A 24,023-nucleotide genomic window follows, 5' to 3' on the forward strand; every position below is an offset into this window, starting at 1 on the left:
GAAATCAATTTCCAGGACGCCTGAGTGGCTCAGCGGTTGAGTGTCTGCCTTCAGCTCAGGGCATGATCCCGGAGATCCAGGATTGAGTCCCACATGGGGCTCCCTGCAGGGAGCCTGCTTCTCCCTTTGCCTGTGTCTCTGCCTCTCAATCTGTCTCTCATGAATAAATTAAAATATTTTTTAAAAAATCAAATTTCCACCACACACCATGTCCCCATGTGACTACAGGCAGCCACCAACACACCAAGCACAGACACAGACACTCACCTCACACAGGTATTAACCCCCAACCCTATCCCAGGCCCCATATACTCACACCTAGTGAGGTCACTGAAGGATTTTTATTTGTACTGATTTGCTATAAAGTGTTGCTGAGGTAGAGCCAACTGTCCAGGATTGGACAGGGGCAAGGAACACAGGGACCCAGGGAAAGGACAGTCAGGGGCCTAGGTTGTGGTGCAGGGCCTCTCAGTCATCTCTATAAACATTGAATAAATTGGGCAATAAACAGAGGGTAGGCAAGAGCCAGAGGGGCAGGCAGAGAAGGCTTCAAGGAGTGAGAGGCTACAGACCCCTGAAGTATGAAGGGGTATAGAGTTGGGCATGGACCCAGAGCCTCCTTACCCAGTCCTCCTGGATTAACTTAGGGCATATGGAGCAGAGAAGGTTTCAGACGGAAGGCATCAAGAAAAGAGAAGACACCCCGCTTTCGAGGGGCTGCCCCTGCACCCCCAACCCCTCCTTTGAGCAGGGGGAGTGGCAGGGGACCTCCTGGGGAGTCCACAGAGCTGGTCCGCTTGAGCCGCAGGCGGGCACGGGCCTGGGCACCCCAGGCCTTGCCTCGAGCTGCAGAGGCCACAAGACACTTCTGGTACTGAACCTAGGGAAAAGGGGAATATGAGGATCCAGCTCCTTTCTGCCCCTGGGCTCCCTGAAAACATCTGCAAAACAGGGAACTGGCCATGGCTTCAGTCTGGTATGAGGCTGGTAGTTGGCCCCATCTGGAGCCCCTACGACACTCCCTGGGAGCTCAATAACAAAAACAGAAAAGGACATTTAGGAGGGCTTGGCATGTGCTAAATGCTTCACATAATCTCACTTAATCCAAAGTTATTTATCAGGTATTATCACCATTTTGCAAATGAGGAAATTTTGGCTCAGAAAGAATACACGACTTGCCCAAAGTCACCTAGGCAAAAAATGGTACAACTGGAATTCAAACTTATAATATACCTTAAGTGATCTTCTTAATCCATAAATTTAAATTCACTGCTCAAGACCTTTCAATGTCTCAAAGCGACTTGAGACAAAATAAACTCACCCCACAATCTCTAAGTTCTTCCATGACCTGGCGTCTGCCATTTTTTCTGCTCTCACTTCATCTGCCCCTTTGCGCTCCAGATACACTAGATTCATTTAGATACACTTACCCACTAACACTGCACTCATCTTCACACCTGAAGTTCCTTGTATTTGGCATACCTTTGGTCCCATCCCCTTCACCTAACTTCTTCATTGGACCTTCAACTCTCACCTTTCTATCACCTCTTTCAGGTAGCTTTCTGCAAGGGGCCATCTCCTCCATCATCATGTGGCATACAACTCCCTTCTGGTCTGTGTCTGATCTAACCTGTGTGTTTTGTGAGGGCAAAAGCTGTGCCTTCTGTATCAGTGAATTCCCAGGATCAGGTATGGTGGCTGGTACCCTGTAGACACTTGTATTTGTTGAGGAAAGAGTGAGCTGAACTTAAGAGTAAGCATCCCACATTCCAATGTGCACAGAGGCCAGGAAATAACCTAAATGAGACATACAGGAGAAATAGTGCCCACCCAACCTCGAACAGCCCCTATACAATTCCAGCTGAATGTTGAAATTTATATGTGTGGGACCAGGATCAGAGTCTGCTACTTTAAGAGAAACAAGAATAGCAATTAATACATGAACTGCCCTGCTTCTCTACATTAGCAACTAACTTAAACTTATTAAAAACAGCAGGAGGGACAAATAAAAGAGTAGTTTACTGTAGTCGGCCTAGATTACTGGCTTGTGATTTCTGGAGAGGGTACCAATCCTGAGCCCCAGTTACCAGTACAGAACAGCTGAAGGGCAACCCCACCCACCCATTCCCACCTGTAACTCACCATGCAAGCAGCCTGCACAGCTTCAGAGAGTCCCCCTGCATGGGGCTGGCACCAGAAGGCTGCACACTGGAAGCTCTGACGGCCCAGGTCAGCAATGAGGCCAAAGGTGTGAGGGTCACGGCCAACACCAATAAAGGTCACAAGGCGCACAGGGCACTGCCACAGTGGTTCCTCCTCTGCACCAGCTTCTGCCTGCCCACACCAGGCCTAGTCACTAGAGGACTGGGCACTGGTTGGACCCACTGAGCTCTTCCAATAGCAAGCAATGAGCCCCTCAGCATCCCTCCCATTCCTCCACAGCCCCCAACTTCACCTTCTTCTGGTACCTGAATGGGATGTGCAGTCATGAGAGAGTCAGACACACTGAGCATGGCAGGGACCCAAGCATCCTGGTCCCCCCGAGTGGTGAGGGTACCAATGGCCTCATTCAGCACGTCCATGCCTGGGGTGGGGGGGGACATGCCCACCATGGTGTCTTCCAGGCGGAAAGAAAGAAGGGATCTGCAAGGAGTGTCTAGGCCCCTCTGACTGACTTGGGATTCAGAGAGGTGGCAATAGAGGGGCTGGAGCTAGGCTTAGAATCCTGAGTTGGGAAGGATGGCACATTCTAGGCCAGACAAGGCCATGAGAGCACTCTGAGAAATGGTGGTAGATCCTACCTTAACCACCTTCTCTGACCTCATCTAGCCCGCCCACTTCCTCAGCCAGCTCAGTCCTTACCCATGGCTTTGGTGACTGGCAAGGTCCCCATGTACAATGCTTCATACTTCTGAGCAGCCTGGCTCACTGCATCCAGCAGCTCCACTGAAATGTACACATAGGAGCTGGCTTCCATACTCTCTCAGTGACCCCTCTTACCCACCCTTCTGAGATTCAGAGCTAGTAGAAGGAAGGCCACTGATGCTCCTCCAATTCAGAGCTTGGGATCCCTGGAACCAGCACACATTAGAAATCCTACGTATCCAGGGAAGGACTAAACAACCAGGACTAAACAACCCAAACTTTCACTAAAGTAGCCTCTTAACTGCAATGCAGCACCTCCCTCCCCATACCTTGCCGTGGTAGATCTTCTGGGGAGATGGGGTCTAGAGAGGAGCAAGGGGAATCACGGGAATCACCACTGACACCTACTCGCTCTGACAATATCTAAAACACAATGCAACCAACATGAGATACAAGGAGACAGAAGAATTGAGGTAAGGTAATACTTCCCTGACCCAACCACCTTAGAAGCTTCAGACCCATACCCACATTCCCTGCCCCACTCTTGGCCCTTACCTGGGCACAGAGCCCATGTAGGGCACTGGCAATGGCCTTGGCAGGGACATCACAGCGAAACACATGGCACTTGAGCATACAGCTGTCTTTGTCACCCGCCACAAAAGCGAAGTCCCTGGTAGGGTCAGAGATGGGGCTGGGGCAGGGACAGGGGCAGAAATTGGGGTAGGGTAGAGGCTGGGTAGGAGGAGGGGCCTGTAGTGCCTAGAAGAGACTGGAAAGTCAGGCAAAGGACATGGGGATGGAACAGGGAGGTAAGGGCTGGGGCTCAAGGCACCGGGCTGTCACTCACCTGTCTCTGTTCCGGAAGCATGTGGGAGCACAGGAGAGAATCAGCCCAGCCTCTCAGACTCAACCCCATCCGTCCCTGAGGAGCTGGGCCCACCCTCCCCAACCAGGGCTGGACCAGGCAGGGGAGGCAGAGCTTGGGTCCATGTCAGAGGATCTGTGTCCAGGGGTTCAAGTACAGAGGATCAGCATCAGTGGGGATCATAGCCTGCAGGAGGGAGGGAGGAGCAACTATCACTTGGGGGGATGCAGGGGTCCTCACCGGCCCTTGGAGCTGCCCACACCCCACACACGGATGTGCACCAGAGGCTGGCAGTGGATTAGACTATGGTCCAGAGGATTCACCAAGCTCATGGCATCCTTCTTTAGGATCATCAGCATGTTCTGGCCCTGCCAAGGAGAGGTCAGTCTGAAGCTCAGATCAATGTGGTTACCATGGAGAACAGGCAATTCAGGGACAGCTGTCTCTGCTGGGCCCTAGGCTGAATCCCTTGAAGGGACAGCCAGCTCACCTCACCCCAGGCACCATCTGGGGGCTGGCTGTGGCTACGGCTGCGAGTCTGGGCCAGTTGCTGGATGCAGTTATTGACTGCAATACTGCTCTTCCCTGGTACCAGATCCTCTTCGGGTACCTCTACCCAGCCCAGGGAGCGGACTGCAAAGCACTGACGGGTTAGGGGAAAGGACAGGACAGCTCTGAGTGAGTGGAGGTGGACATGGAAGTGGAACAGTAGAGTAGGATGGGAGGTGTTGCAGGTTCCACACGCATGAACCTTCTGGTATACATGCCCTTCACCCTTGATCACCTCTTCTCAGCCCGATCCCACCCCTGACCTTTCCCTTGGAACAATCCACCACCCCCACCACCATTCCCTGGGCTGGCCCTCAGACCCAAGACACTACCTTAGCCCCTGGCTCCATACTCTGGATGTAGGATTCTTCACCATACCAGGACAGAGAGGTCCTGGAAGAGAGTAGAGCTTGTAAGGGGACCACACTTCCTACAAAAGGGAGAGTAGTGAAGCCCTGACTACTTATTGGGCATGAGATGTGGGATAAGTCCCAGAACATAGTGCCCCAAATATGTAACCAGAGTGAGAGAGGGCCTAGGACACATTAAATAAATGTAACAGTGTGGTTTAAAATTTGAACAAAACTTCAGGACATAGGATGTAGAATAAAAGTTGTAAACATTGAACAGGATCCAAAACGTGGACCAGAACTCTAAAGTGAGACAAGACACTCTAGAACACTAAACAGGAACTTCCATGGAAAGAGCTTAGTACAGTGACCAAGATCTAGAACATGACTTATCAGTACCCAGAACAGGGAAGAACATGTAGCAAAACAGAGCATGGAACAAGGGACAAACTTCAAAATACTGAGAGACTCAAGAAATGCAACAGAGACAAAAACCTGGGCTTGAAAGCAGAATGTGAGTCCAGTTGCATCTCTGAGGGCCATGGAACCCCAAGCCTTTCATTCTCCCTGGCCTGTCCCTGTTACCTGCGGTCCAGTGAGCTCTCCAGGCTCGAGAAGGATCTCCCCTTGGGAGGCCGAAGTCCCCAAATCCCCTCCGTCTTCTGTAGAGAGGGAACTAGGTCAGTGTGGCAGCAGGCCTACAACCACACATGGGTTCAGACCCCCTCCTCACACTCCACCTACCGTGCCCGGGTCCTCTGCATCTCCCGTCTCCCAGGTTGGGCGCTGCCACTGGGTGCTGCCACTGGGTACATGCCAATAGTAAGTACCTGCAGCATCGCGTATCTTCCTCCAGCCAGGGGGCAGTCCTGGCTCCCCCTCAAGACTCTGGTCCCCCCACAAGTCGTCTACAGGAACAGGGATGGGGACAGGAAACACGGGATTGGAGAGGGAAGGCATATTCGTGGGTTCAGAACAACGCTCTGTCAGAACCCTCCCTCCATCCCGAAGGGGACAATCCTTAGGCTGGAGATCCAAAATGTCCTTTACAGCGCAAAGATCCAGGGTTCATTTGTCCCCTGGTCCTTACGGTGAAACATACCCCGTCAACTCCCTCGTTCCCCCTCAGCTCCCGATCCTCCCATCGGGCCCCTCCGTGCACACCATCGCAGTTGACCAGAATGATGGCCAGCATGTAATCCTTGCCCAGCATAGCCCCGACCGCGTCCCCGCCGGCCTTCGCCGGCCCGCAAGCTCAGCCCAGCTTGACCTCCGGAGCTGCTGCGCCCACAAGCCCAGCCTCTCTGCGCTGGCTAGGCCAACCCGCGCCGCACAAATACGGGGCGGGGTAGAAGCCAGGTCCCAGGGGCGGGAAAGGACGAGCCAGAGCAGCGCCGCCCGCGGAGGCGGCGCTTGTAAACAGGCGTCTGGATCCCCAAGTGGGTGCGCCTTTCCGTGCGTGGCTCCGGGAAAAGCGCAAAGAAGCCAACGCACCAGCTGACCTCATGGCGCAACTGTGAGCTCATCGAGGGGCGGACGACCAGCCAGACGAACGTGCACAGCACGCATATGCGTACAAATGAGCTCATCGCGCCCAGTTCGTATGCGCTCGCGGACACTCATCTCGTGTCCTGCCGGAGGGGTCACGTGGAAGTACCCGAGCGGAAACCGCCGCGCTCGGCAGTCAGGGGGAGCACCTCCACCCTTTCCAAAAAATGTCCCGGAAATGCCTTCGCCCTCAGTAAAGATGGCCGCTGCACTTGGCGCGAGGAAGGCGGGGTTGCGCCTGCGCTACAAGTTCGCCGGGGAAGATGGCGGATGACAAGGTGAGTGAATGTGGGCGTTATCTGCAGTGTGGGGTGGTCTTCACACCCTTTTAGTCCTTGAGAAAGGCGACACTGGCCTTTATCCTGCCTAAAGGTGTCCCTTATGGGGTTTTAACTCTTGTCGGGTTTATACTCTTGTTGACTGCCCTCAACGCTGGGGGAATGGAGTAGCGGAGCGCTACATGAGGCAAGCAGAGCTCGGCATCCCCCAGGTGTCCTCTCCGGGTCCTCTCAAGATCCTTAATTACTGGCACGCACTCCGACACACTTACCCTGACATACTCCTCCTCTTTTGCATTCCCTAGTCCCCGAAATCTCCCTCTTAGAAACACGATGTTTCCAAGTCACACGGATACGTGTTCTCGTTTAAACTTTTGGCATACATTGAATTTCATACTTTGAGGTGATCAAAGGCGCTCAGTTCATTTACCCACAATCCTGCAGACAGCCACCCCACCCCCACCCCAGCTAGTGCATCCAGTTACACATTGTTTGGGAAGCCCAGGCAGAAATCAGGTTTATCCTAGAGCGTCCATGAAACTGCCTCAGGTCATTTTTTACCATTGGTCTGAAGTTCTGCACGGTTCACACATCTAAGTACTTAGTAGTCTCTGTGTTAGGCTTGGGGACCAAGTAGGCAAGACGGACAGCTTGCCACTTTCAGTAGCTTATAGTCGAGTCAGTAGTGCGTGCCTGATAAATCGAAGCTGTTCCTCTTGCCTCCATACACACTGCTTGCTATATAAAATTTTGTAAGGGTTGTCACAGATGCAGATCTCATCTGTCACCCCCTCCGTGGCCCCCGTGTGAATTCAGTTTTCAATGTCTTTTTTTCTGGTGCCACGTCATTATGAGGAAGTTTTTATAAGAAGAGATGTCTCATCCTCACACCCCGACCTACCCAGCCCGATAGACCTGAGCAGGGAATGGGGCTGCATTAACCTGCTGCAGCCGATTTCCCTCTTGTTCTAGGATTCTCTGCCCAAGCTTAAGGACCTGGCATTTCTCAAGAACCAGCTGGAACGCCTGCAGCAGCGTGTGGAAGAAGAAGTCAGCAGTGGTGTGAGCCAGGTAAAGTTGTACCTGCCCACCAGACTTCATTGCCCTGTATGGTATTGAATGGGTAATAGAGGTTTATTCAGCAAATAGTTATTGAGGGCCAGCTCTTTGTGACTCCAAGGAAAGTTCTCCCGAAGAAAATGAGACTAGAACTGGCGTCTTAAATAGGAATTAACTAGGTAAAGAGGAGAGGAGAGAACATTTCAAGCAGATAAAATTACATATGTAAAGCTCTCATGGTGGGAAGTAGCCTGATAAATATGATGAATAGTTTAATTTGGCTGCAGTAATGGGGGAGCATTAGGAAGGGAGGCTGGAGAAGCAGGCAGGGATCAGACTCCTCAGTGACATCTCCGTAGATTTGTGGTGTGGGGTTCTATGGTTGGAGCCTTCTAACCACAGGGTTCTGAGATTGTGTGATCAGGACCCCTAGATTCTTTTTCTGCCTCCAGAATCTTAAAAATCTTTGGAGAGAATACTACAGCTTTCCAGAGTAAGGAGGAGCAGGTGGTGGGATGCTCTAGGGCCAGCTTGAGTAGCTTCTAGATAATGAAGGAAGACCCTGGCTGAATTTTCTCCTTCATTTCACTCCACAGGATGGCTCGCTCTTGTCCTCCCCATTCCTCAAGGGCTTCTTAGCCGGCTATGTGGTGGCCAAACTGAGGGCATCAGCAGTATTGGGCTTTGCCTGTGGGTACCTGCACTGGCATCTACGCAGCTCAGGCATATGCCGTGCCCAATGTGGAGAAGACATTGAGGGACTATCTTCGGTCATTGCGAAAGGGGCCTGACTAGCTCTGGATCCCATGGGGGAGAAAGGATGAGCACCTCTGGCCTGCAGGTAGAGGCCTTTCAACCACAGACACCATATTTGGCTTCCCTACCTATCACCCTTTTGCTATCTCCAGCTTGCCCACAGCCTTCATCCTTGCTTTCCTTCCTGCAGAGGGTAAGTGGTGGCTTATCAGCCAGCAGTTTTTGGACGCCCCTCCTTAACCCCAAAGAAGCCACCCGAAAACTGTGGCTTCTAGAGCCACCAGCCCCTTTCTTTTACATCCCTGACTGTGGAGTTTGCTGCTGATTCTGATTCTCAGTATACTCTCTAGCAATGTACCACAGCTCCTCCCTCCGGAGAGCTGGCTCCATATTGATTTTCCCCAAACTTGATAGAATTCCCATTGCCCCCTTGCTAGCCACACAAGCCACCCAGGGTCTGGTTTGGGCATGAGTGTAGAGGACGGGGGTATGCCAGGCCTGGGCCGTCCCAGGCAGGCCCGCTGGACCCTGATGCTACTCTTATCCACTGCCATATATGGTGCCCATGCCCCATTACTGGCACTGTGCCATGTGAACGGCAAAGTGCCCTTCCGGCCCTCCTCAGCTGTGCTGCTGACCGAGTTGACCAAGCTACTGTTGTGCGCCTTCTCCCTCTTGGTGGGCTGGCAGGCATGGCCCCAGGGGGCCCCACCATGGCGCCAGGCTGCCCCATTTGCACTATCAGCCCTACTCTACGGAGCTAACAACAACCTAGTCATCTATCTTCAACGCTATATGGACCCCAGCACCTACCAGGTGCTGAGCAATCTCAAGATTGGAAGCACGGCCCTGTTCTACTGCCTCTGTCTCCGGCACCGCCTCTCTGCACGTCAGGGCTTAGCACTGCTGCTGCTGATGGTGGCAGGGGCTTGTTATGCAGCTGGTGGCCTCCAGGACCCTGGGAACACCCTTCCTGGATCCCCGTTAGCAGTTGCTGCTGGCCCCATGCCCCTGCATATCACTCCACTGGGACTGCTACTTCTCATCCTGTACTGCCTCATCTCAGGCCTCTCGTCCGTGTACACAGAACTGCTCATGAAGCGACAGCGGCTGCCCCTAGCACTTCAGAACCTCTTCCTCTACACTTTTGGTGTGCTCCTAAATCTAGGTCTGCATGCAGGTGGCGGCCCTGGCCCGGGCCTCCTGGAGGGTTTCTCAGGATGGGCAGCGCTTGTGGTACTGAGCCAGGCAGTAAATGGACTGCTCATGTCAGCTGTCATGAAGCACGGCAGCAGCATCACACGCCTCTTTGTTGTGTCCTGCTCACTTGTGGTCAATGCTGTGTTCTCAGCAGCCCTGCTGCGGCTACAGCTCACAGCTGCCTTCTTCCTGGCCACACTGCTTATTGGTCTGGCTGTGCGCCTGTATTATGGCAGCCGCTAGCCCCTGACCACCTCCACCTGGACTCCTGACCCTGAAGATTGGCCACCATCAGAGCCACCTCCCAGGCCTCCCGACCCTTCCTCAGCAGCCAGCCCTGTAACAAGTGCCTTGTGATAAAAGGTGGGGAAGTGAGAGCAGCCAGGTTAGTCTCTAGAAGTGGGTGAATGAAGGGTTACCCCAGGAGACTGAGTTTAATTAAAGAAACTTCCCAAAAGTTCGTCTAAGGAATTGGGGGAGCATCCATACCTCAGCCTAAAAATGACCCCATCTCCATTGGAGGAGACTCCCTGCCTCATCCTGCATGAATGCAGTTGTTTCAAGTGGGGTGTGGACAAAAGTTGGCTCTCCTTGCCTCCTGTGGTCACCCCAGCAGACCCATTGCCCCCAGGCCTGATGACAGCTATTCCACCCCAGCTTTGGTACATGAATCCCCCATTAGAGACATTCATCCCCGCACCATAATGCAAGAAACCCTATTGCTACCCAGGCCTCTCTTCCAAGCTCCCTTGGCTCCAGCAGCACCTGGAGACAATGCCCCCTGCTCCCTCCACAGTGCTGCTCTCCATATCCACCCAGCTTTGTTCTGGAAACTCCAGAGAGGGCTGGAGCTTGACCCATCTCAGGGAATGTTGCCCCTGGGCCCTGGCTTAAGGCTATACTCCGGATCTCTGCTCACCCCAAGGGCCCTCTCAAAGCCCACTGCCCCCTCTACAACTCCTAGGAGGTACCATTCTTCTCACTCTGGGTCCTACCCCTGCCTAGCAGTGTCCTAGCTCTCAACAGCTTAGGGAAGCTCTACACAGAGTAACCTGGAACCAGGCACAGGGAAATTTGGTATAACTCAATCAGTGTCTCTATGTAAGCAATAAGGTCTTAATAAAGTATTCTGGGGTGCAGGTTCTGCAATTGACTATGATAGTCCTACGTCTTCTGTGCTTAATAGCTTTGCTGAAACATAATTTTGTTCCCCTGGTGCCCTGAATGTCTTAATGGCAGAGTAACTTACAGGCTAGGAGAAGACACTGTTTTCTCCTAGTTGTTGCCAGGAAGTGTTATCTTCTTTAGGGCTCTATGGAGTGGAGACTGTTCTATCATAGAACTTCCCAAATTTCTCTGAAGTACAAAACGTGGGTCCTAGGGAATTCAGAGGAATTCTTGGAAATAGAAGGTACTGGGCCTGGCAGGACAAACTAGATTTTAGGCTAGAGAACTCATGGGTTCAATATGGCTTTGATTCTCATTTCCTCTGGTTCCCTCACTGATAATCCTGTCATCTCTTCTCATGGCCAGAGGGACATCAGGCCCTGCTCCTTGGAAGAATACCTAGTAAGTTTAACATAACATAAAATAATTTTCAAAAGGCAGACCTATTGAAAAATCTTAGGGAATAGGGTAGGGCTTGGGAATCTTTTTTTTCTTTTTTCTTTTTCTTTAATGAGCTGAAATGATTCCAATGCACACTGCATCTTGCAAACCCACTACTGTCTACAGTGTAGAACTCTGGCCAACCAGGCTTGAATTTGTCACTTATTAGCTGACTATCCTTGGGCAGTTTCTTAACCTCTACAACCTTTAGTTGCCTTACCCCTGAAATGGGGATTAAATGGTATCTACTACCATGTAGGGTAGTGGGAAAGACTAAAAAGTAGTGGATATGAGGCGTTTAACAGGGACTGGCACAACGGGACTTGGTTAGTGGTATTGTTAATTATCCATAATGAAAATCAGCTTGGTTATTGTATCCCAGCTCCCTCTCCCTTCTAGAACCCTTAAGAATGAAGAGAAAGGAGCTATCCCTGCAGGACTACTGATCACCAAATTTCTCCCCAGGGCAGCAATCCACCAGGACTGGCCTCAGCCTAGTCTATTCCCTGCCGAAGTTGCTGGTTCTGGGCTCGGAGCTCCTGGTTCTGCGTGGCCAGGTTGATGTTGTCTTGCAGGACACCAGCCAGCAGGCTGCGGTGGTGATGCTCTGTGGTCACAGCCTGCTCCTCCCATAGCCTTCGCCAGGTTCGGAATACCTGTGCCCAGATTCAGAGATGCTTGTTAGTCAGTCAGCCTTGGAAGCACTTCAGGGCCTGCCTTTTGACCTCACTGACCTGCAGCGTATGGCGTGTCTGAGCTCGGGCAGCCTGCACATGCAACTCATACAGGGCTACGAGGTCTTGCTCTGCATTGTCCTTCTCTGCCTGAAGTGCTTCCAGCTGGAGTCTCAGCACTCTCTGTTCCCGGTGCCATCTCTGCCTCTCCTCAGAGTCCTTCAGTGATAATACATATTCTTTGTTCAGTGCCACCTGCATACCAAGCTCTGTTATAAACATTTCATGTGTATCGTTTTCATTTTATCCAATGAAAACCATATGGGGTAGTTGCCATTTTACTTTTCCAAATCTGGTGGTTAGATTTGGAAACTGAATCAGAGGAGTGACCTAACCTGCCCAAATTCATATAGCTTGCGAGGGACAGAACTGAGATGACACACGCCTTCAATGGTTCACTGTCATTCTTAGGGTAAAGTCCAAATTCAGAGGCATGGCACACACTGGTCTCTTTAGCCTCACCTCTGACCTTGCACCTACCAGGCCCCACCAATGGACAATCTGCAATACCTAGACTATGCCATTGCTTCCCTCTGGACTTTTGCTCATACGGTATCGTCCTCAGAACATATTCTCACAACCCCCATGGACACAAGTTTTGTTTCTTAATTTGTTCAAGCAAGTTATATTTCCTCAATGCCTATATGTGATGGGTACAACCTGCCTAAGCAGAGCTCAGTCTAGTGAATTCCTCTGGCTGATTTGTTTTTTAAGTCTCAGCTTGGATGCTTTCTTCTGTGATCCACTTCAACCTGGGTCAGGCACACCTTTTTGTTCCCAACAAGCCCTTAGCTCCCTGCATCACAGCACTTAGGACTGAAAATCACAAAGCAGTGAGGACCATGAGAGGGTATGGCCCAGTCTGTTGTGATGGAAGCTGGATCACAGTCCGCAGCACAGTGCCTGAACCAATTAGAAACCTCAAGTCCTGGGTGGCCCAGGTGGCTCAGCGGTTTAGCGCCGCCTTCAGCCCAGAGCCTGATCCTGGAGACTCAGGATCCTGTCCCATGTCGGGCTCCCTGCATGGAGCCTGCTTCTCCCTCTGCCTGTGTCTCTGCCTTTCTCTCTCTTTCTCATTAATAAGTAAATAAAATCTTAAAAAAAAAAAAAAAAAAAAACAAACCTCAAGTCCCCTACTTGGCCCTCCTCACCTCCTTTTCAGCCTCTAGGCCTTTGACCTGGTCACCTGCCACCTTCTCCTGTTCCAAATGCTTCAGTTCCTCTTGGATCCGTATTTGGTGCCATTTGTGCCATCTCTTCTTCCGTGCCTGAGCCAAGAAGAACTGCAGGGCCACATCTGGGGCCTGCCAGGCCCAGGTCAGAAGCCCATATGTGTACACAGCCTTGGGACTTAGGCCCAGCTTTTCAACAGAATCCCACTACCAGGGCTGCTCTGAGAACTATATCTAGGACCTCACTGGCCTGTAAGAGCCTGTAGCCTGGACAGAGACTTGGAGGCCATGGGGAGAAAGGAGAGGTGTTGGCTCTGCCAATAGGTGGTGCAATGGAGGCTTTAGGGATCCTATACTTCTAATGTGACCCAGTAGGAAAAGAGTCTTCCCATGTCCCTCCCTTAGGAATCACATAGCCTTTCAGATCTCCATATTTCCCCCTGTTGCTGAGGCAGGGAAGCAGTAGACATATTAACTGAGCTCTGCAACTCTTTACTCCCCCAACAGCTTCCAGCTTTTCTGGGATACCTGGGGTATTACCGGTTCCTCGGAGTCCCTAAGAGGATGATTTTGATGAAGCCCAGATCCCAGAGATGACGTTATTCCTACCTCCAGCAGAAAATGTGGTTAAGCCTGGTAAAGGTGGAAAAGATGCCCAGCTCCACCCCAAGCCCCAAACCCACCTTTGGACTCTCCCTGGAAGTCTGGGCTGTAGCTTGCTGTTGAATCTATCACCTGATGAGAATATAGTAGGAGTGGGAATTCCATACCCTTCCTCCCAGGACAGTGTGCATTAAGCTCAGGGCTTTGAAATCAGATCTGGGTCCCAGGCCCTCCTTTACTCAGCTATGTGGCCTCAGACAGGTAACTAGTCCTTTGAATCCATGTAAAATAGAGCTGATAGAAGTTGTAGAGAGCATGAAATAAGATAAGGCATCCAAAGCACTAAGTAGTGGTAGGCACTGCTTAGTAAATGGGAGCTTATATACCTAATTCCCAAAGCTCACCACTGTAAAAGCTGTAATTATGAAAAGGGAAGGACCAGGAGAAGTTGCACAGGAGCAGCACTCCAGCCACACTGTGGCAAATCCTGGAAAACAGTGCCCCCTTCTGCACAGGAGAGGCCATGCACTCTAAACAGATGCAAAAGTACTATATTGAGTCAAAGCACTCAGGGGTTTTTGCCCCTCTGCTATCTTTGATTTTATCAGTGACCCTGAGGTACTCAGACCCCTTCTCTGAGCCTCATTTTGCTCACCTGAAAAATGTGAGCAATGTTGTCTTCTATGGCTTTCCCATTGACCTTCAAGATGAAGTCCAAACATCTCAGTAAATTTACAAAGCTCTTTATGACCTGGCCCCCACTTCACTGTTTTTTCTCACTTCACTCTTTCATCCTTCTCTCTTGACTCTTCCTCAAATTATTCTTCAGCAAAATGAGCTGCTTTCAGTCCCCCAATGAGATCAAGCTCTCACTTATTTCTAAAACATTGTTATTTTCTGTTCCTGGAATGTTCTTGATTCATTTTTCCTGGCTACCTCCTTCAGGAGTCAACTTCCTCCATGAAATATTCCTTCCCTCTCTTGCCAAGACTAGCTTAGATGCCCCCATAGAACCCTGTGTTGATAAGGCCTTCAGAGAACTGATCACAATGTTACAACTGTTTCTTCCCAGAAGACTGTAAAATCCATGAGGACAGGGATTTCCCAGGGTCTACATAGCACTATGCCTGACAAGTACTGAGAATTCAGTCAGTGTCTGAGAATCAATAAATTAGCGAATGAAGGAAGGGCCTCCTCGTGATGCTTTGTAAACAGGAGAGGAAGGAAGACAATGGGGCTCCTAAGAGGTTGAATGAGACCTACCTGTAGTTCTGGGAGCTCCACAGCCTCAGCTTTGACCCTTTTGAGTGGCTGGCTTCCTGGGCACTGACTGCAGGCTTTTATCACCTGTGGAGAGAGGGTTCAGGGTAGGCTCCAGCTATTGCTCTCCCAGGCGCCTCCAGGCCTTACCTTACTTACCTGCAACTCTCGAAGTGCCCTGCCCAACTGGCTGAGCCCACTGTCTGTCAGGTTGTCTCCAAGGAGGCCTGAACGCAGGCTCTTAAGGCCAGCCCGATGGGCCCGGGCCTCTTCTACTGCGTCCCACAGGATGGGCCTCACCTGTTTCACCTGCATCCTCCTTCCCTCGGCCCCCAACAGAGCAGCCCAGAGCAGGCTCAGGGAGCCACCTAGTAAAGGGAGATCCAGAGTGAATCACACCTTCTGGATTCCAAAGCATACTGCCTGTAATACTTTTAATTTTTATTAATAGCATTATTTATAAAAATAGCTAATACCTATCAGGCATTTACATGTGCTTGATGGCACTGTGCTAAGGATTTTCATGGATTGCCTCTTTTTATCCACATAACACTCCAATGAGGCAGCAACTCTAATTTATTTTACCCCCACATTTTCCAGATGAAGCAAATGAAACTCAGAGAAGTCAAGTGACTTCCTGGTGAGTAGCAGAGTTAAAACTTTAGTCCAGTTCTGTCTGACATTAAAGCCTGTGTGCTTAATCATGATACCAAACTGGCCTGTCCTGCACTGCATTATCCTTGAGGGCATAAACTGCCCTAATTTATTCTCCTTACTCCACAGGGCCTGGCACAGTGCATGGTCTGGGAGTATATTAGCCAAATTAATGTGGTTATTAGTTCTGAAGAGAGAGAGCCAGGCTCTTTAAAAAAAAAAAATGCTTTTATCATAGAAAATTTCAAACATAAACAAGGTACGGGAAACCCAAGCTTCAATTACCAGGCTTCAATAATTATCAGCTCTTGGCCATTCTTGTTTGATCTCTACCCTCCACTTGACCTCTCTGACATCTCTAACATCATATCATTTCACAGAAGCCTGATTTTTAATAAGTGTGTGCAAATAGGCAAGTTCTTTCCCCTCTCTGATCCTCCCTTTCCTCATCTAAGCCTTCCTCTCTTTCCTCATCTAAATTAGATGTATCTCATGGGGTTGTGGTCAAAATAAACAATATTAGTGTAAAAATGCTTGGTAAATCATTGAAAGTCTCTACAGGGTGAAGGGTTGCTTTTACTATTGGCCCGCCTCTCCAGACTTTGGCAACCTAGCCATCCTGGGTCTTTCTGAATCCTGGCCCTCCCAGAGGGTCAGGCTCTCTCTGAACTGGGGTTGGAGCTGCAGCTGATTTGATGAAAGGGTGGGTCAGGCATAAGAAGTCAGATCCCAGAGCTTCCGAAGAACCCCACACCCTCCCCCCAGGCCACCTTGAGGGTCCAGGCGAAGAAGGAGGCCACTGTAGTTGTTTCCTTCCAGGAGTCGTGAGACAATCCAAGGCAGAGAGCCCTCCACCTCCTCACCAGTAGCCCTACCAGCCAACACCTGCAGCAGGGGGCAATCTCTGCCAGAGGGAGGGAGGAAGAAAGGAGATGTCCACTGGTGGCTGGGGGAAGAAACTGGCCCAAATGGCCAGTTAATGGAAAGGCTATTTCCAGTAACTTTTGTGTACCACCAGGCAGATTTGCAACCTTGCATAGACCTTTGTTTTATTTTATTATTTTTTTTTTAGAGACACCTGGGTGGCTCAGCAGTTGAGCATCTGCCTTTGGCTCAGGGAGTGATCCGGGAGTCTGGGATTGAGTCCCACATCGGGCTCCCTGTGTGGAGCCTGCTTCTCCCTCTGCCTGTGTCTCTGCCTCTCTCTCTCTCTCTCTCTCTCTGTGTGTCTCTCATGAATGAATATTATTTTTTTAATTACATAATACCTTCTCATAGTACAAAAGTTAATTTATCTATCTGATAAGGGACTTGGAGTTAGAATATTTAAAGAACTCTTAGGCCCCAGTAATAAAAGACTAATCACCTAATTTAAAATGGCAAAGCAAGGTGACATCCACAAAAATGGCAGAGTAGGGAACTCTGAGAGTCTATCCTTTTCCAGAAACATCTGGCAAAATGGTCAGAATCAATCTTACTGGAACTCTGGGGGACAAAGGTGTACAGCAACCAAATGAATGCTTCACCAGGAGAAAAGCAACTTACATGTATTGAGATCTTTGTTGTGTTTTAGCTCACCCTAGTCCCAACCTCCTCCCCAGCACAGAGGTGGTCTTGAAGATAACAGCTCACATTTCTGGTGGAGGTATTTGACTCTGGAGGGAGCTGAGCAGATCTTGTTTCCAAGGAATTATGTTTGTTGTTTTCACTCTCTTGGGTTTCCCCCCAGAGCACTGACAAAAAGGGCTTCCCTTTGTCTCACTTACTTTGGAACTCTCTCCCAGGGCAGAACAGCTATGCTAGGGGACAGTTGCTGAAAACATGCGTGAAAGATGAAAGAACAAGCAAAAATAGCAGTTGGAGCAAACAACAGATGCACAGAAAGACTGAGAGAAAAAATTGGGGACTGAGATATGGGGGGAATAATTTACCCAGTGCACTAAGGAAAACAGAAAGCCATGCACATGCCCAGGGCAGGGTGCATGCTGAGAAGATCATAAGTTTTCATTTCTGGCTGATTTTTAAGTTCAGTGCAAGCAGGAAATAAGGCTAAGGCAGAGCTAGAAATGGACTGGCTAAGCATAGAAGGACTGACTCAACCCAGAGCCAATCTGTGGAAACAGAACTTTTTTTTTCTTTTCTTTCTTTCTCTTTTTCTTCTTAAATTGAAAAAAAAAAAGTTTTAAGGAAGCAGTTTAAGGAATTCTGTATCAGATCACTAGCGAACCACTGAGATAAGAGAATGGAGACTTCAGTGATCACCAAGAAAAGGGTGTTTGCAAAAATTGTTTGGAAAAGTAACTAAGCAAGCAGAGAGCTGTGACCCACGGCAAGCAACAATGCCAATCCTAGAGATGATGGAGAATCTGGCTTTCAGAGTTACTACATTATCATACCCAGAATGTCAGAGCATTAAGGAAAAGAAATGGAGACTTAACAGACCAGTGCAATAAAGAATATAATCGTTACAAAAATAAAATGTTCTCAAATTGGCTAGTTTCCAACCAAAAAAAAAAAAAATCAGGCATGCAAATAATCAAGAATATATGGTCCACTCACAAGGAAAAAAAATTAACAGAAATTTTCCTGAGGAAATACACTGGATTCACTACACAAAGACTTTAATTCAACTATTTTTTTTTAAGATTGTATTTATTTGTTCATGAGAGACACAGAAAGAGGCAGAGACAGGCAGAAGGAGAAGCAGGCTCCATGCAGGGAGCCCAATATGGGACTCGATCCTGGAATCCCAGGATCATGCCCTGAGCCTAAGACAAACACTCAACCACTGAGCCACCCAGGCGTCCCTAATTCAACTATGTTAAATATGCTCAGAAAACTAAAATCAGGAAAATTATGTCTCAATAAATAGAAAATATAAATAGAAGCATAAAAATTATAAAAAGGAACCAAGTAGAGAGGTGCCTGGCTGGCTTAGTTGGTAGAGCATGAGGCTCTTGATCTTAGGGTCATACATTTGAGCCCCACTGTGGGTGTAAAGCTTACATAAAAATAAAATAAAATATAAAATAAAATGAGGGGCACCTGGGTAGCTCCGTTGGCTAAGCATCTGCCTTCAACTTGGGTCATGATCCCAGAGTCCTGGGATTTTGAGCCATATATCAGGCTCCCTGCTCTGCGAGGAACCTACTTATCCCCTCCCACTCCCCCTGCTTGTGCTCCATCTCTCTCCAAATAAATAAATAAAACCTTTAGAAAATAAAAAATAAGGATGCCTGGGTGACTCAGTGGTTGAGCGTCTGCCTTCGGCTCAGGACGTGATCCTGGGGTCCTGGGATCCAGTCCCACATCGGGCTTCCTGCATGAAGTTTGCTTCTCTCCCTACCTATGTCTCTACTTCTCTATGTGTGTCTCTCATGAATAAATAAATAAAAATTTTTAAAATAAATAAAAATAAAATAGAAACCAAGTAGAAATTCAGGAGCTGAGAAGTACAGTAACTGAAATAAAAAATTCCCTAGAGGGCAGAATTGAGCAGGCATAAGAAAGAATCTTGGCAAAGTTGAAAATAAGTCAAATAGAATTATGCAGTGTGAGGAGCAGAAAAAAAATAAATGAAGGAAAATGAGCCCAAGGGCCCAGTGAATGCATCAGGTGTATAAACATACACAGAATGGAAATCTCAGAAGGAAGAGAGAGACAAGGGGTCAGAAATATTATTCAAAGAAATAATCTTCAAATATTCCCCAAATTTTATGAAAGACATGAGTCTATCCAAGAAGCTCAACAAATTCCAAGAAGGATAAATACCAAGAGATCATGCTAGGACACATTATAACCAAATTGTCAAAAGCCAAAGAGAAAATCTCATTATGTACAAATGATACTCCATAAGACCAATTTCTCATCAGAAATTATGGAGTCCAGGGGACCCCTGGGTGCCTCAGCGGTTTAGCACCTGCCTTCAGCCCAGGGCGTGATCCTGGAGTCCTGGGATTGAGTCCCACGTCGGGTTCCCTACATGGAGCCGCCTTCTCCCTCTGCCTGTGTCTCTGCCTTTCTCTCTCTGCCTCTCTCTGTGTGTCTCTCATGAATAAATAAATAAACTCTTTAAAAAAAATAATAAATTACGGAGTTCAGAAGGCAGTGAGATGACATATTTAAAGTGCTGTAAGAAAAAGCCTGTCAATTCTATATCTGGCAAAATTATTCAAGAATGTGGGAGAAATTAAAGTGTTCCCAGATTAGTAGGAGCTGATGGAATTCATTGTTAGTAGACCTGCCTAACAAGAAATGCTAAAAGAGGGACACCTGGGTAGCTCAGTGGTTGAGCATCTGCCTTTGGCTCAGGGCGTGATCCTGGGGTCCTGGGATCCAGTCCCACATCGGGCTCCCCACAGAGAGCCTGCTTCACCCTCTGCCTATGCCTCTGCCTCTCTCTGTGTGTCTCTCATGAGTAAATAAATAAATTCTTAAAAAGAAAGAAATGCTAAAGGAAGGAGTCCTTCACTATGTCAGAGGTGAGGAAAGGAGACTCTGGGGCTGCCCTGGGTCTCAGCATCCATCCTTCCAGGGTCTTTTCACTCTGAAAGAGAGTGAGCATGAGCAAGGGTAGTGGGAGAGGGAGAGAGAGTCTCAAGCAGACTCCCATTGACTGCAGAGCCTGACATTGGGCTTGATCCCATGACCCTGAGATCACAACCTGAGTCAAAACCAAGAGCCGGTCGCTTAACTGACTGAGCTATATTTCAGCCCCCACCCCACCCCCACCACCACTCCCTAGAGGTCAGAAGCCTCCATGAGACTTACAGGGCTCTGGGCAGCTGAAGGATCCTCAAAGCTCCTCGCCACATGCCCTGGGTCCCAGGCCCCTCAGGAGGATCAGGCCCTGGGCAAGACATGGTGACAGTGAGCAGAGAGCAGGCCCTGTGGAGGAGAGTGTAGCATCAGGCCAAATACCTAAGGGATGGGTGTGGAGGGTGACAGGTGCCCTCCTGGCCTCACCTGCGTTCATCCCCTGCAGCCTGCAAGTACAGCTCTGAGGCAGCTCTTGAGTCAGACACTTCCACCTCGCTGGCATCTTCCACCACCCTGGAGGAAGGGGAGGCTGAGCTCAACTCTGACCAGAGTTCCATCCAGCCTCACAGAACCTCTGCATGGGGGTTGATAGGGGTCCCAAGAGCCTGTCAGAATCAGCCCCAAGGTTCCAAGCTCATTATATCCCCTAAAAGCCTCTCATCTTCATGATTTCTTTTCTCCTCCTGTCATCTGTCCAGTGAGGGAAACAGGCTAGTTGGGATTGCCCCCATTTTACAGATGGAGAGACTGAAGTTCTGCTCATTGATGCTCAAATCTCCCAGGAGAATAATGATTGAGTTGAAGAGGTGTAGATGGATAGGGTAAGAAGAGTGAGAGGGTTGGGGATATGGGATGCAGGGAAGAGGATGAGAGGGCATGATAAGCATGACCCCAAGTATGTGGCAGTGGAGAGAAACCTCCCAGGTCTGGGTTTGAGGGTGTCGGCCCTGCTTTGAGACAAGCATCCTCAGATCCCATTGGGCCCTGGATACTCACAAGCCCAGAGGAGACACATTGAGCACGGACAAGTTCTCTGTCCCTGGAGAGAGCAGGTCCTGAGTCCTCCCGCTAGGGCTGAGCTGGAATCACGCAAGCACAACACTGGTTACAAATAGAGCCTTTCCCAGCTCCAGCTCACATGACCCTCCCACTGGGGCCCTGGGGGCCAAGCAGGGCACCAAAATTCAGCCATCAGGCAGGAAAAAGGAGACCTTGGAAGGCAAGCGCATGCTGGTGAGCAGCAGAATAAGGCTTGGCTCAAGCTCTTCTGGCTCCTCACAAGCCTCGGGCTCTTTCTGCAGCACCTCGGGTGCCTTGGCTCCCAGGTCTCCCCTCCCTACAGGGTCTCACCTGCACCAGGCTAAGGGTAACAAGCACAGGATCAGGGCCCCTGTGCGGCTGAGCTTCCTCAAACAGCATCTGCAACAGCTAAAGTGGAGAAAGGAGTTCAGCAAGGATAAAGAAAGGATTAATCTGTATTTCAACATTTCCTGAGGGTGAAGTCTGCACCCAATTCTATGCTAGGTGCTGCAGACACGGTGTCCAGGACAGAAGTAGCCCCAGCGCTCGCGGTTCACAGCAAGCCAAATGAGTAAACGTTTTCAGTGAGACCTGCTGTTTCTTGTGGTAGGGGCCGATGACAAGTTTCTGAGGTAGCTATTTTGATTTGGGGGCATTTTCACAAGGCCCTGAAAACAAAGCTTTCAAGTTTATTATCAGTATTATGAAAAAGTGTGAAGATTAGACCTCCCTGGATATTTGATCTCTGCATACCACTCCTCCCTAACCTTTACCCCATGGGCCCCAGCCTCCCACCTTCCCCGACCTCTCAATTGCTGCCTAGGTTGGCCCTGGCAAAACATTTCTGTATGAACCACAATGTGCTATAAGAACCCCAGAAAGGGTAATGTAATCCAGCTAGGGAGAGGAAGGGAAGTTTGTCAAAAGTATCCTGGAGAAAACAGCACCTGAACCTCATGAGACCTATGCATGGTGGCTCCTCTGGGACTCACTTGAGGTACAAGCCGGGGTGTTTCTGTTTCCCGACCCCGAAGCAGTAGGGCCACGCTGTACCCTTGGGCTACCAGGCCTAGTGTGGACTGGACTCGTGCCAGCAGCTCCTGCTCAGCCTCCTGCAGGGGACACAGAGGAATCCCCCAATCTCAGGTACCCTGACCCAGCCTGCCTGAGTAAAGGGCTCGGGAAGCACTCAGCACTCCAGGGTCCAGGAGTCTGAGAGCTCCCACCCTCTTCCCAGCTCCTTACAACCCTCCCCCCACACACACACACACCTACCTGAGCAGCATCAGAGCCCAGGACTCTGTCAAAGGTGATGCATTGTTCCTGTGGGGAGGGCTAGGCTCAGCATTGTCATTCCCATCTTCCCCTGCCCTCACCCGCACCCTATCCCATTTTTACCTGAGTGTCTAGAGTGCCCGGCTGAAGCAGACGGATGCTCTTGGACCCCTCCAGAAGGAGTGTGGGGTAACAGGTCTCCTCAGGGCCTGAGAAAGATGGACTATATATCAACTCTCATGGGGGAAACTGCCAGGATTCCTAGGTCCTGCCCTCAACTTTGGCCTCAGTTTCCTAACCTGGAGTACCTGGCACAGGATCAGAGCCCCCGAGAGGCAGAGCTTCCTCAAAAAGAGGATCTGCAGCAGCTAAAGCAATAAAGTAACATCTTCCTTCCCCTCTTCCAAGAGGCTCCCTCGGGCTGCATTACCTCTAAGAATGAATGTGTAAGGACCTCCTACCTGATCCTCTTCCCGGCTCTACTTCCACCACCACAGTCAGCCTGGCCTGGGGGTTGTCCATGAGGGCTGGGGGTACTGAGCTGCCCTAGCCCAAAGGGCCCCTGTGCTTGCTCCCTCTCCTTGCTCAATAGCTTCCATGCCTCTCAGATTCCCCTCAATAATTCATCTCCCTGATCTGAGGGCTCTGGGTAGGGCTTCTAAATAACAACAAAAGAGGTGACAGTCCCCTCTTTTTTTTAAAAAAAAAAGATTTCATTACTTGAGAGAGAGAGAGCCGAGTAGGGGAGGGGCAGAGGGAGAGGAACAAGCAGACTCCCCACTGAGCATAGAGCCCAACATGGGGCTGAATCCCAGGACCCCAAGATCATGAGCTGAGCCAAAGTTAGATGTGTAGGCGACTGAGCCACCCAGGTGCCTCAACAATCCCCTCTTTTCTGAGTGAGTCAGAATATTACATCAGATTCTGCTTTTTTTCCTCTTTTGAAAAATGTCAAACACATACAACTGTAGAGAGAATAGTATGATGATTCTCTGAATACCTAGCCTCAGTAATGATCAACTTATGGCTAGTCTTATTTCTTCTGTTCTCCCCATCCCCTGTGGGTTTTTTGAAAGCAAATCCTAGACACTTTTTATGTCATCTATAGCTATTTCAGCTTATATTTATAGACGATAACCACCCTTTTAAAACAATGATGGCTTAGGGACGCACGGGTGGTTCAGTGGTTGAGCGTCTGCCTTTGGCTCAGGGCGTGATCCTGGGGTCCTGGGATTGAGTCCCACATTGTGCTCCCTACATGGAGCCTGCTTCTCCCTCTGCCTATGTCTCTGCCTCTCTCTGTGTCTCTCATGAATAAATAAAAACAATCTTTAAAAAAAAAAGATGGCTTAATTTGGTGAGGATGCAGAGAAAGGGGAACCCTCTTACATTGTTGGTGCGAATGCAAACTGGTGCAGCCACTCTGGAAAATAGTACGGAGGTGCCTCAAAAAGTTAAAAATAGAGCTACCCTATGACCCAGCAGTTGCACTACTAGGTAATTTATCCAAAGGCTACAAACATAGGGATTCAAGGGGACACATGCACCCCAATGTTCACAGCAGCAATGTCCACAATAGCCAAACTATGCAAAAAGCCCAGATGTCTATTGACAGATGAAAGGATAAAGAAGATGTGGGGAATATATATATATGTATATATATATGTATGTATATACACGCATAATGG

The 24,023-nt window shown here is 49.5% G+C and overlaps 2 protein-coding genes across 15 annotated transcripts; one reads left to right on the top strand and one right to left on the bottom strand.

Annotated features, from left to right (window-relative positions):
* Positions 1 to 322: 322 nt before the first annotated feature.
* APBB3 (amyloid beta precursor protein binding family B member 3) lies at positions 323 to 6,277 on the bottom strand. Of its 12 annotated transcripts, XM_038530341.1 has the most exons (14): positions 5,794 to 6,123; positions 5,374 to 5,537; positions 5,215 to 5,291; positions 4,612 to 4,672; positions 4,221 to 4,373; positions 3,971 to 4,098; positions 3,713 to 3,718; positions 3,421 to 3,556; positions 3,195 to 3,288; positions 2,863 to 2,946; positions 2,469 to 2,617; positions 2,143 to 2,334; positions 1,631 to 1,797; positions 741 to 880 (listed from the first exon to the last, which is right to left on the bottom strand). In XM_038530341.1, the coding sequence occupies exons 1-13, from the start codon at positions 5,840 to 5,842 to the stop codon at positions 1,669 to 1,671; spliced, it is 1,422 nt and encodes a 473-aa protein (XP_038386269.1). In that variant the 5' UTR covers positions 5,843 to 6,123; the 3' UTR covers positions 741 to 880; positions 1,631 to 1,668. The 12 variants fall into 12 exon arrangements, with proteins under 12 accessions (XP_038386264.1, XP_038386266.1, XP_038386260.1 ...); XM_038530336.1 differs by lacking the exons at positions 1,631 to 1,797; positions 5,794 to 6,123 and adding an exon at positions 6,124 to 6,277 and having other exon boundaries at positions 323 to 880; XM_038530338.1 differs by lacking the exon at positions 1,631 to 1,797 and having other exon boundaries at positions 323 to 880; positions 2,469 to 2,584; positions 3,421 to 3,535.
* On the top strand, positions 6,092 to 10,624 carry LOC607049 (probable UDP-sugar transporter protein SLC35A4). 3 transcript variants are annotated; one of them, XM_038530343.1, is made up of 3 exons: positions 6,092 to 6,455; positions 7,428 to 7,526; positions 8,111 to 10,624. In XM_038530343.1, the coding sequence occupies exon 3, from the start codon at positions 8,739 to 8,741 to the stop codon at positions 9,711 to 9,713; it is 975 nt and encodes a 324-aa protein (XP_038386271.1). In that variant the 5' UTR covers positions 6,092 to 6,455; positions 7,428 to 7,526; positions 8,111 to 8,738; the 3' UTR covers positions 9,714 to 10,624. The 3 variants fall into 3 exon arrangements, with proteins under 3 accessions (XP_038386271.1, XP_038386272.1, XP_038386273.1); XM_038530344.1 differs by having other exon boundaries at positions 6,421 to 6,455; positions 7,428 to 7,531; XM_038530345.1 differs by lacking the exons at positions 6,092 to 6,455; positions 7,428 to 7,526 and adding an exon at positions 7,920 to 8,007.
* Positions 10,625 to 24,023: the final 13,399 nt, after the last annotated feature.

This window comes from Canis lupus, chromosome 2 (genome assembly GCF_011100685.1).
Source record: "Canis lupus familiaris isolate Mischka breed German Shepherd chromosome 2, alternate assembly UU_Cfam_GSD_1.0, whole genome shotgun sequence".
Classification (NCBI taxonomy): Eukaryota; Metazoa; Chordata; class Mammalia; order Carnivora; family Canidae; genus Canis; species Canis lupus.

Excerpts from the sequence above, each read along its gene's own strand:
- LOC607049 (XM_038530343.1), top strand. The coding sequence starts at position 8,739 with ATGAGTGTAGAGGACGGGGGTATGCCAGGCCTGGGCCGTCCCAGGCAG.
- APBB3 (XM_038530330.1), bottom strand. The coding sequence starts at position 5,842 with ATGCTGGGCAAGGATTACATGCTGGCCATCATTCTGGTCAACTGCGAT. Across the intron at positions 4,099-4,220 it reads CAGATGGTGCCTGGGGTGAG|GGCCAGAACATGCTGATGAT; the intron begins GTGAGCTGGCTG and ends TCTCCTTGGCAG. Across the intron at positions 3,289-3,420 it reads TACATGGGCTCTGTGCCCAG|ATATTGTCAGAGCGAGTAGG; the intron begins GTAAGGGCCAAG and ends ATTGTGTTTTAG.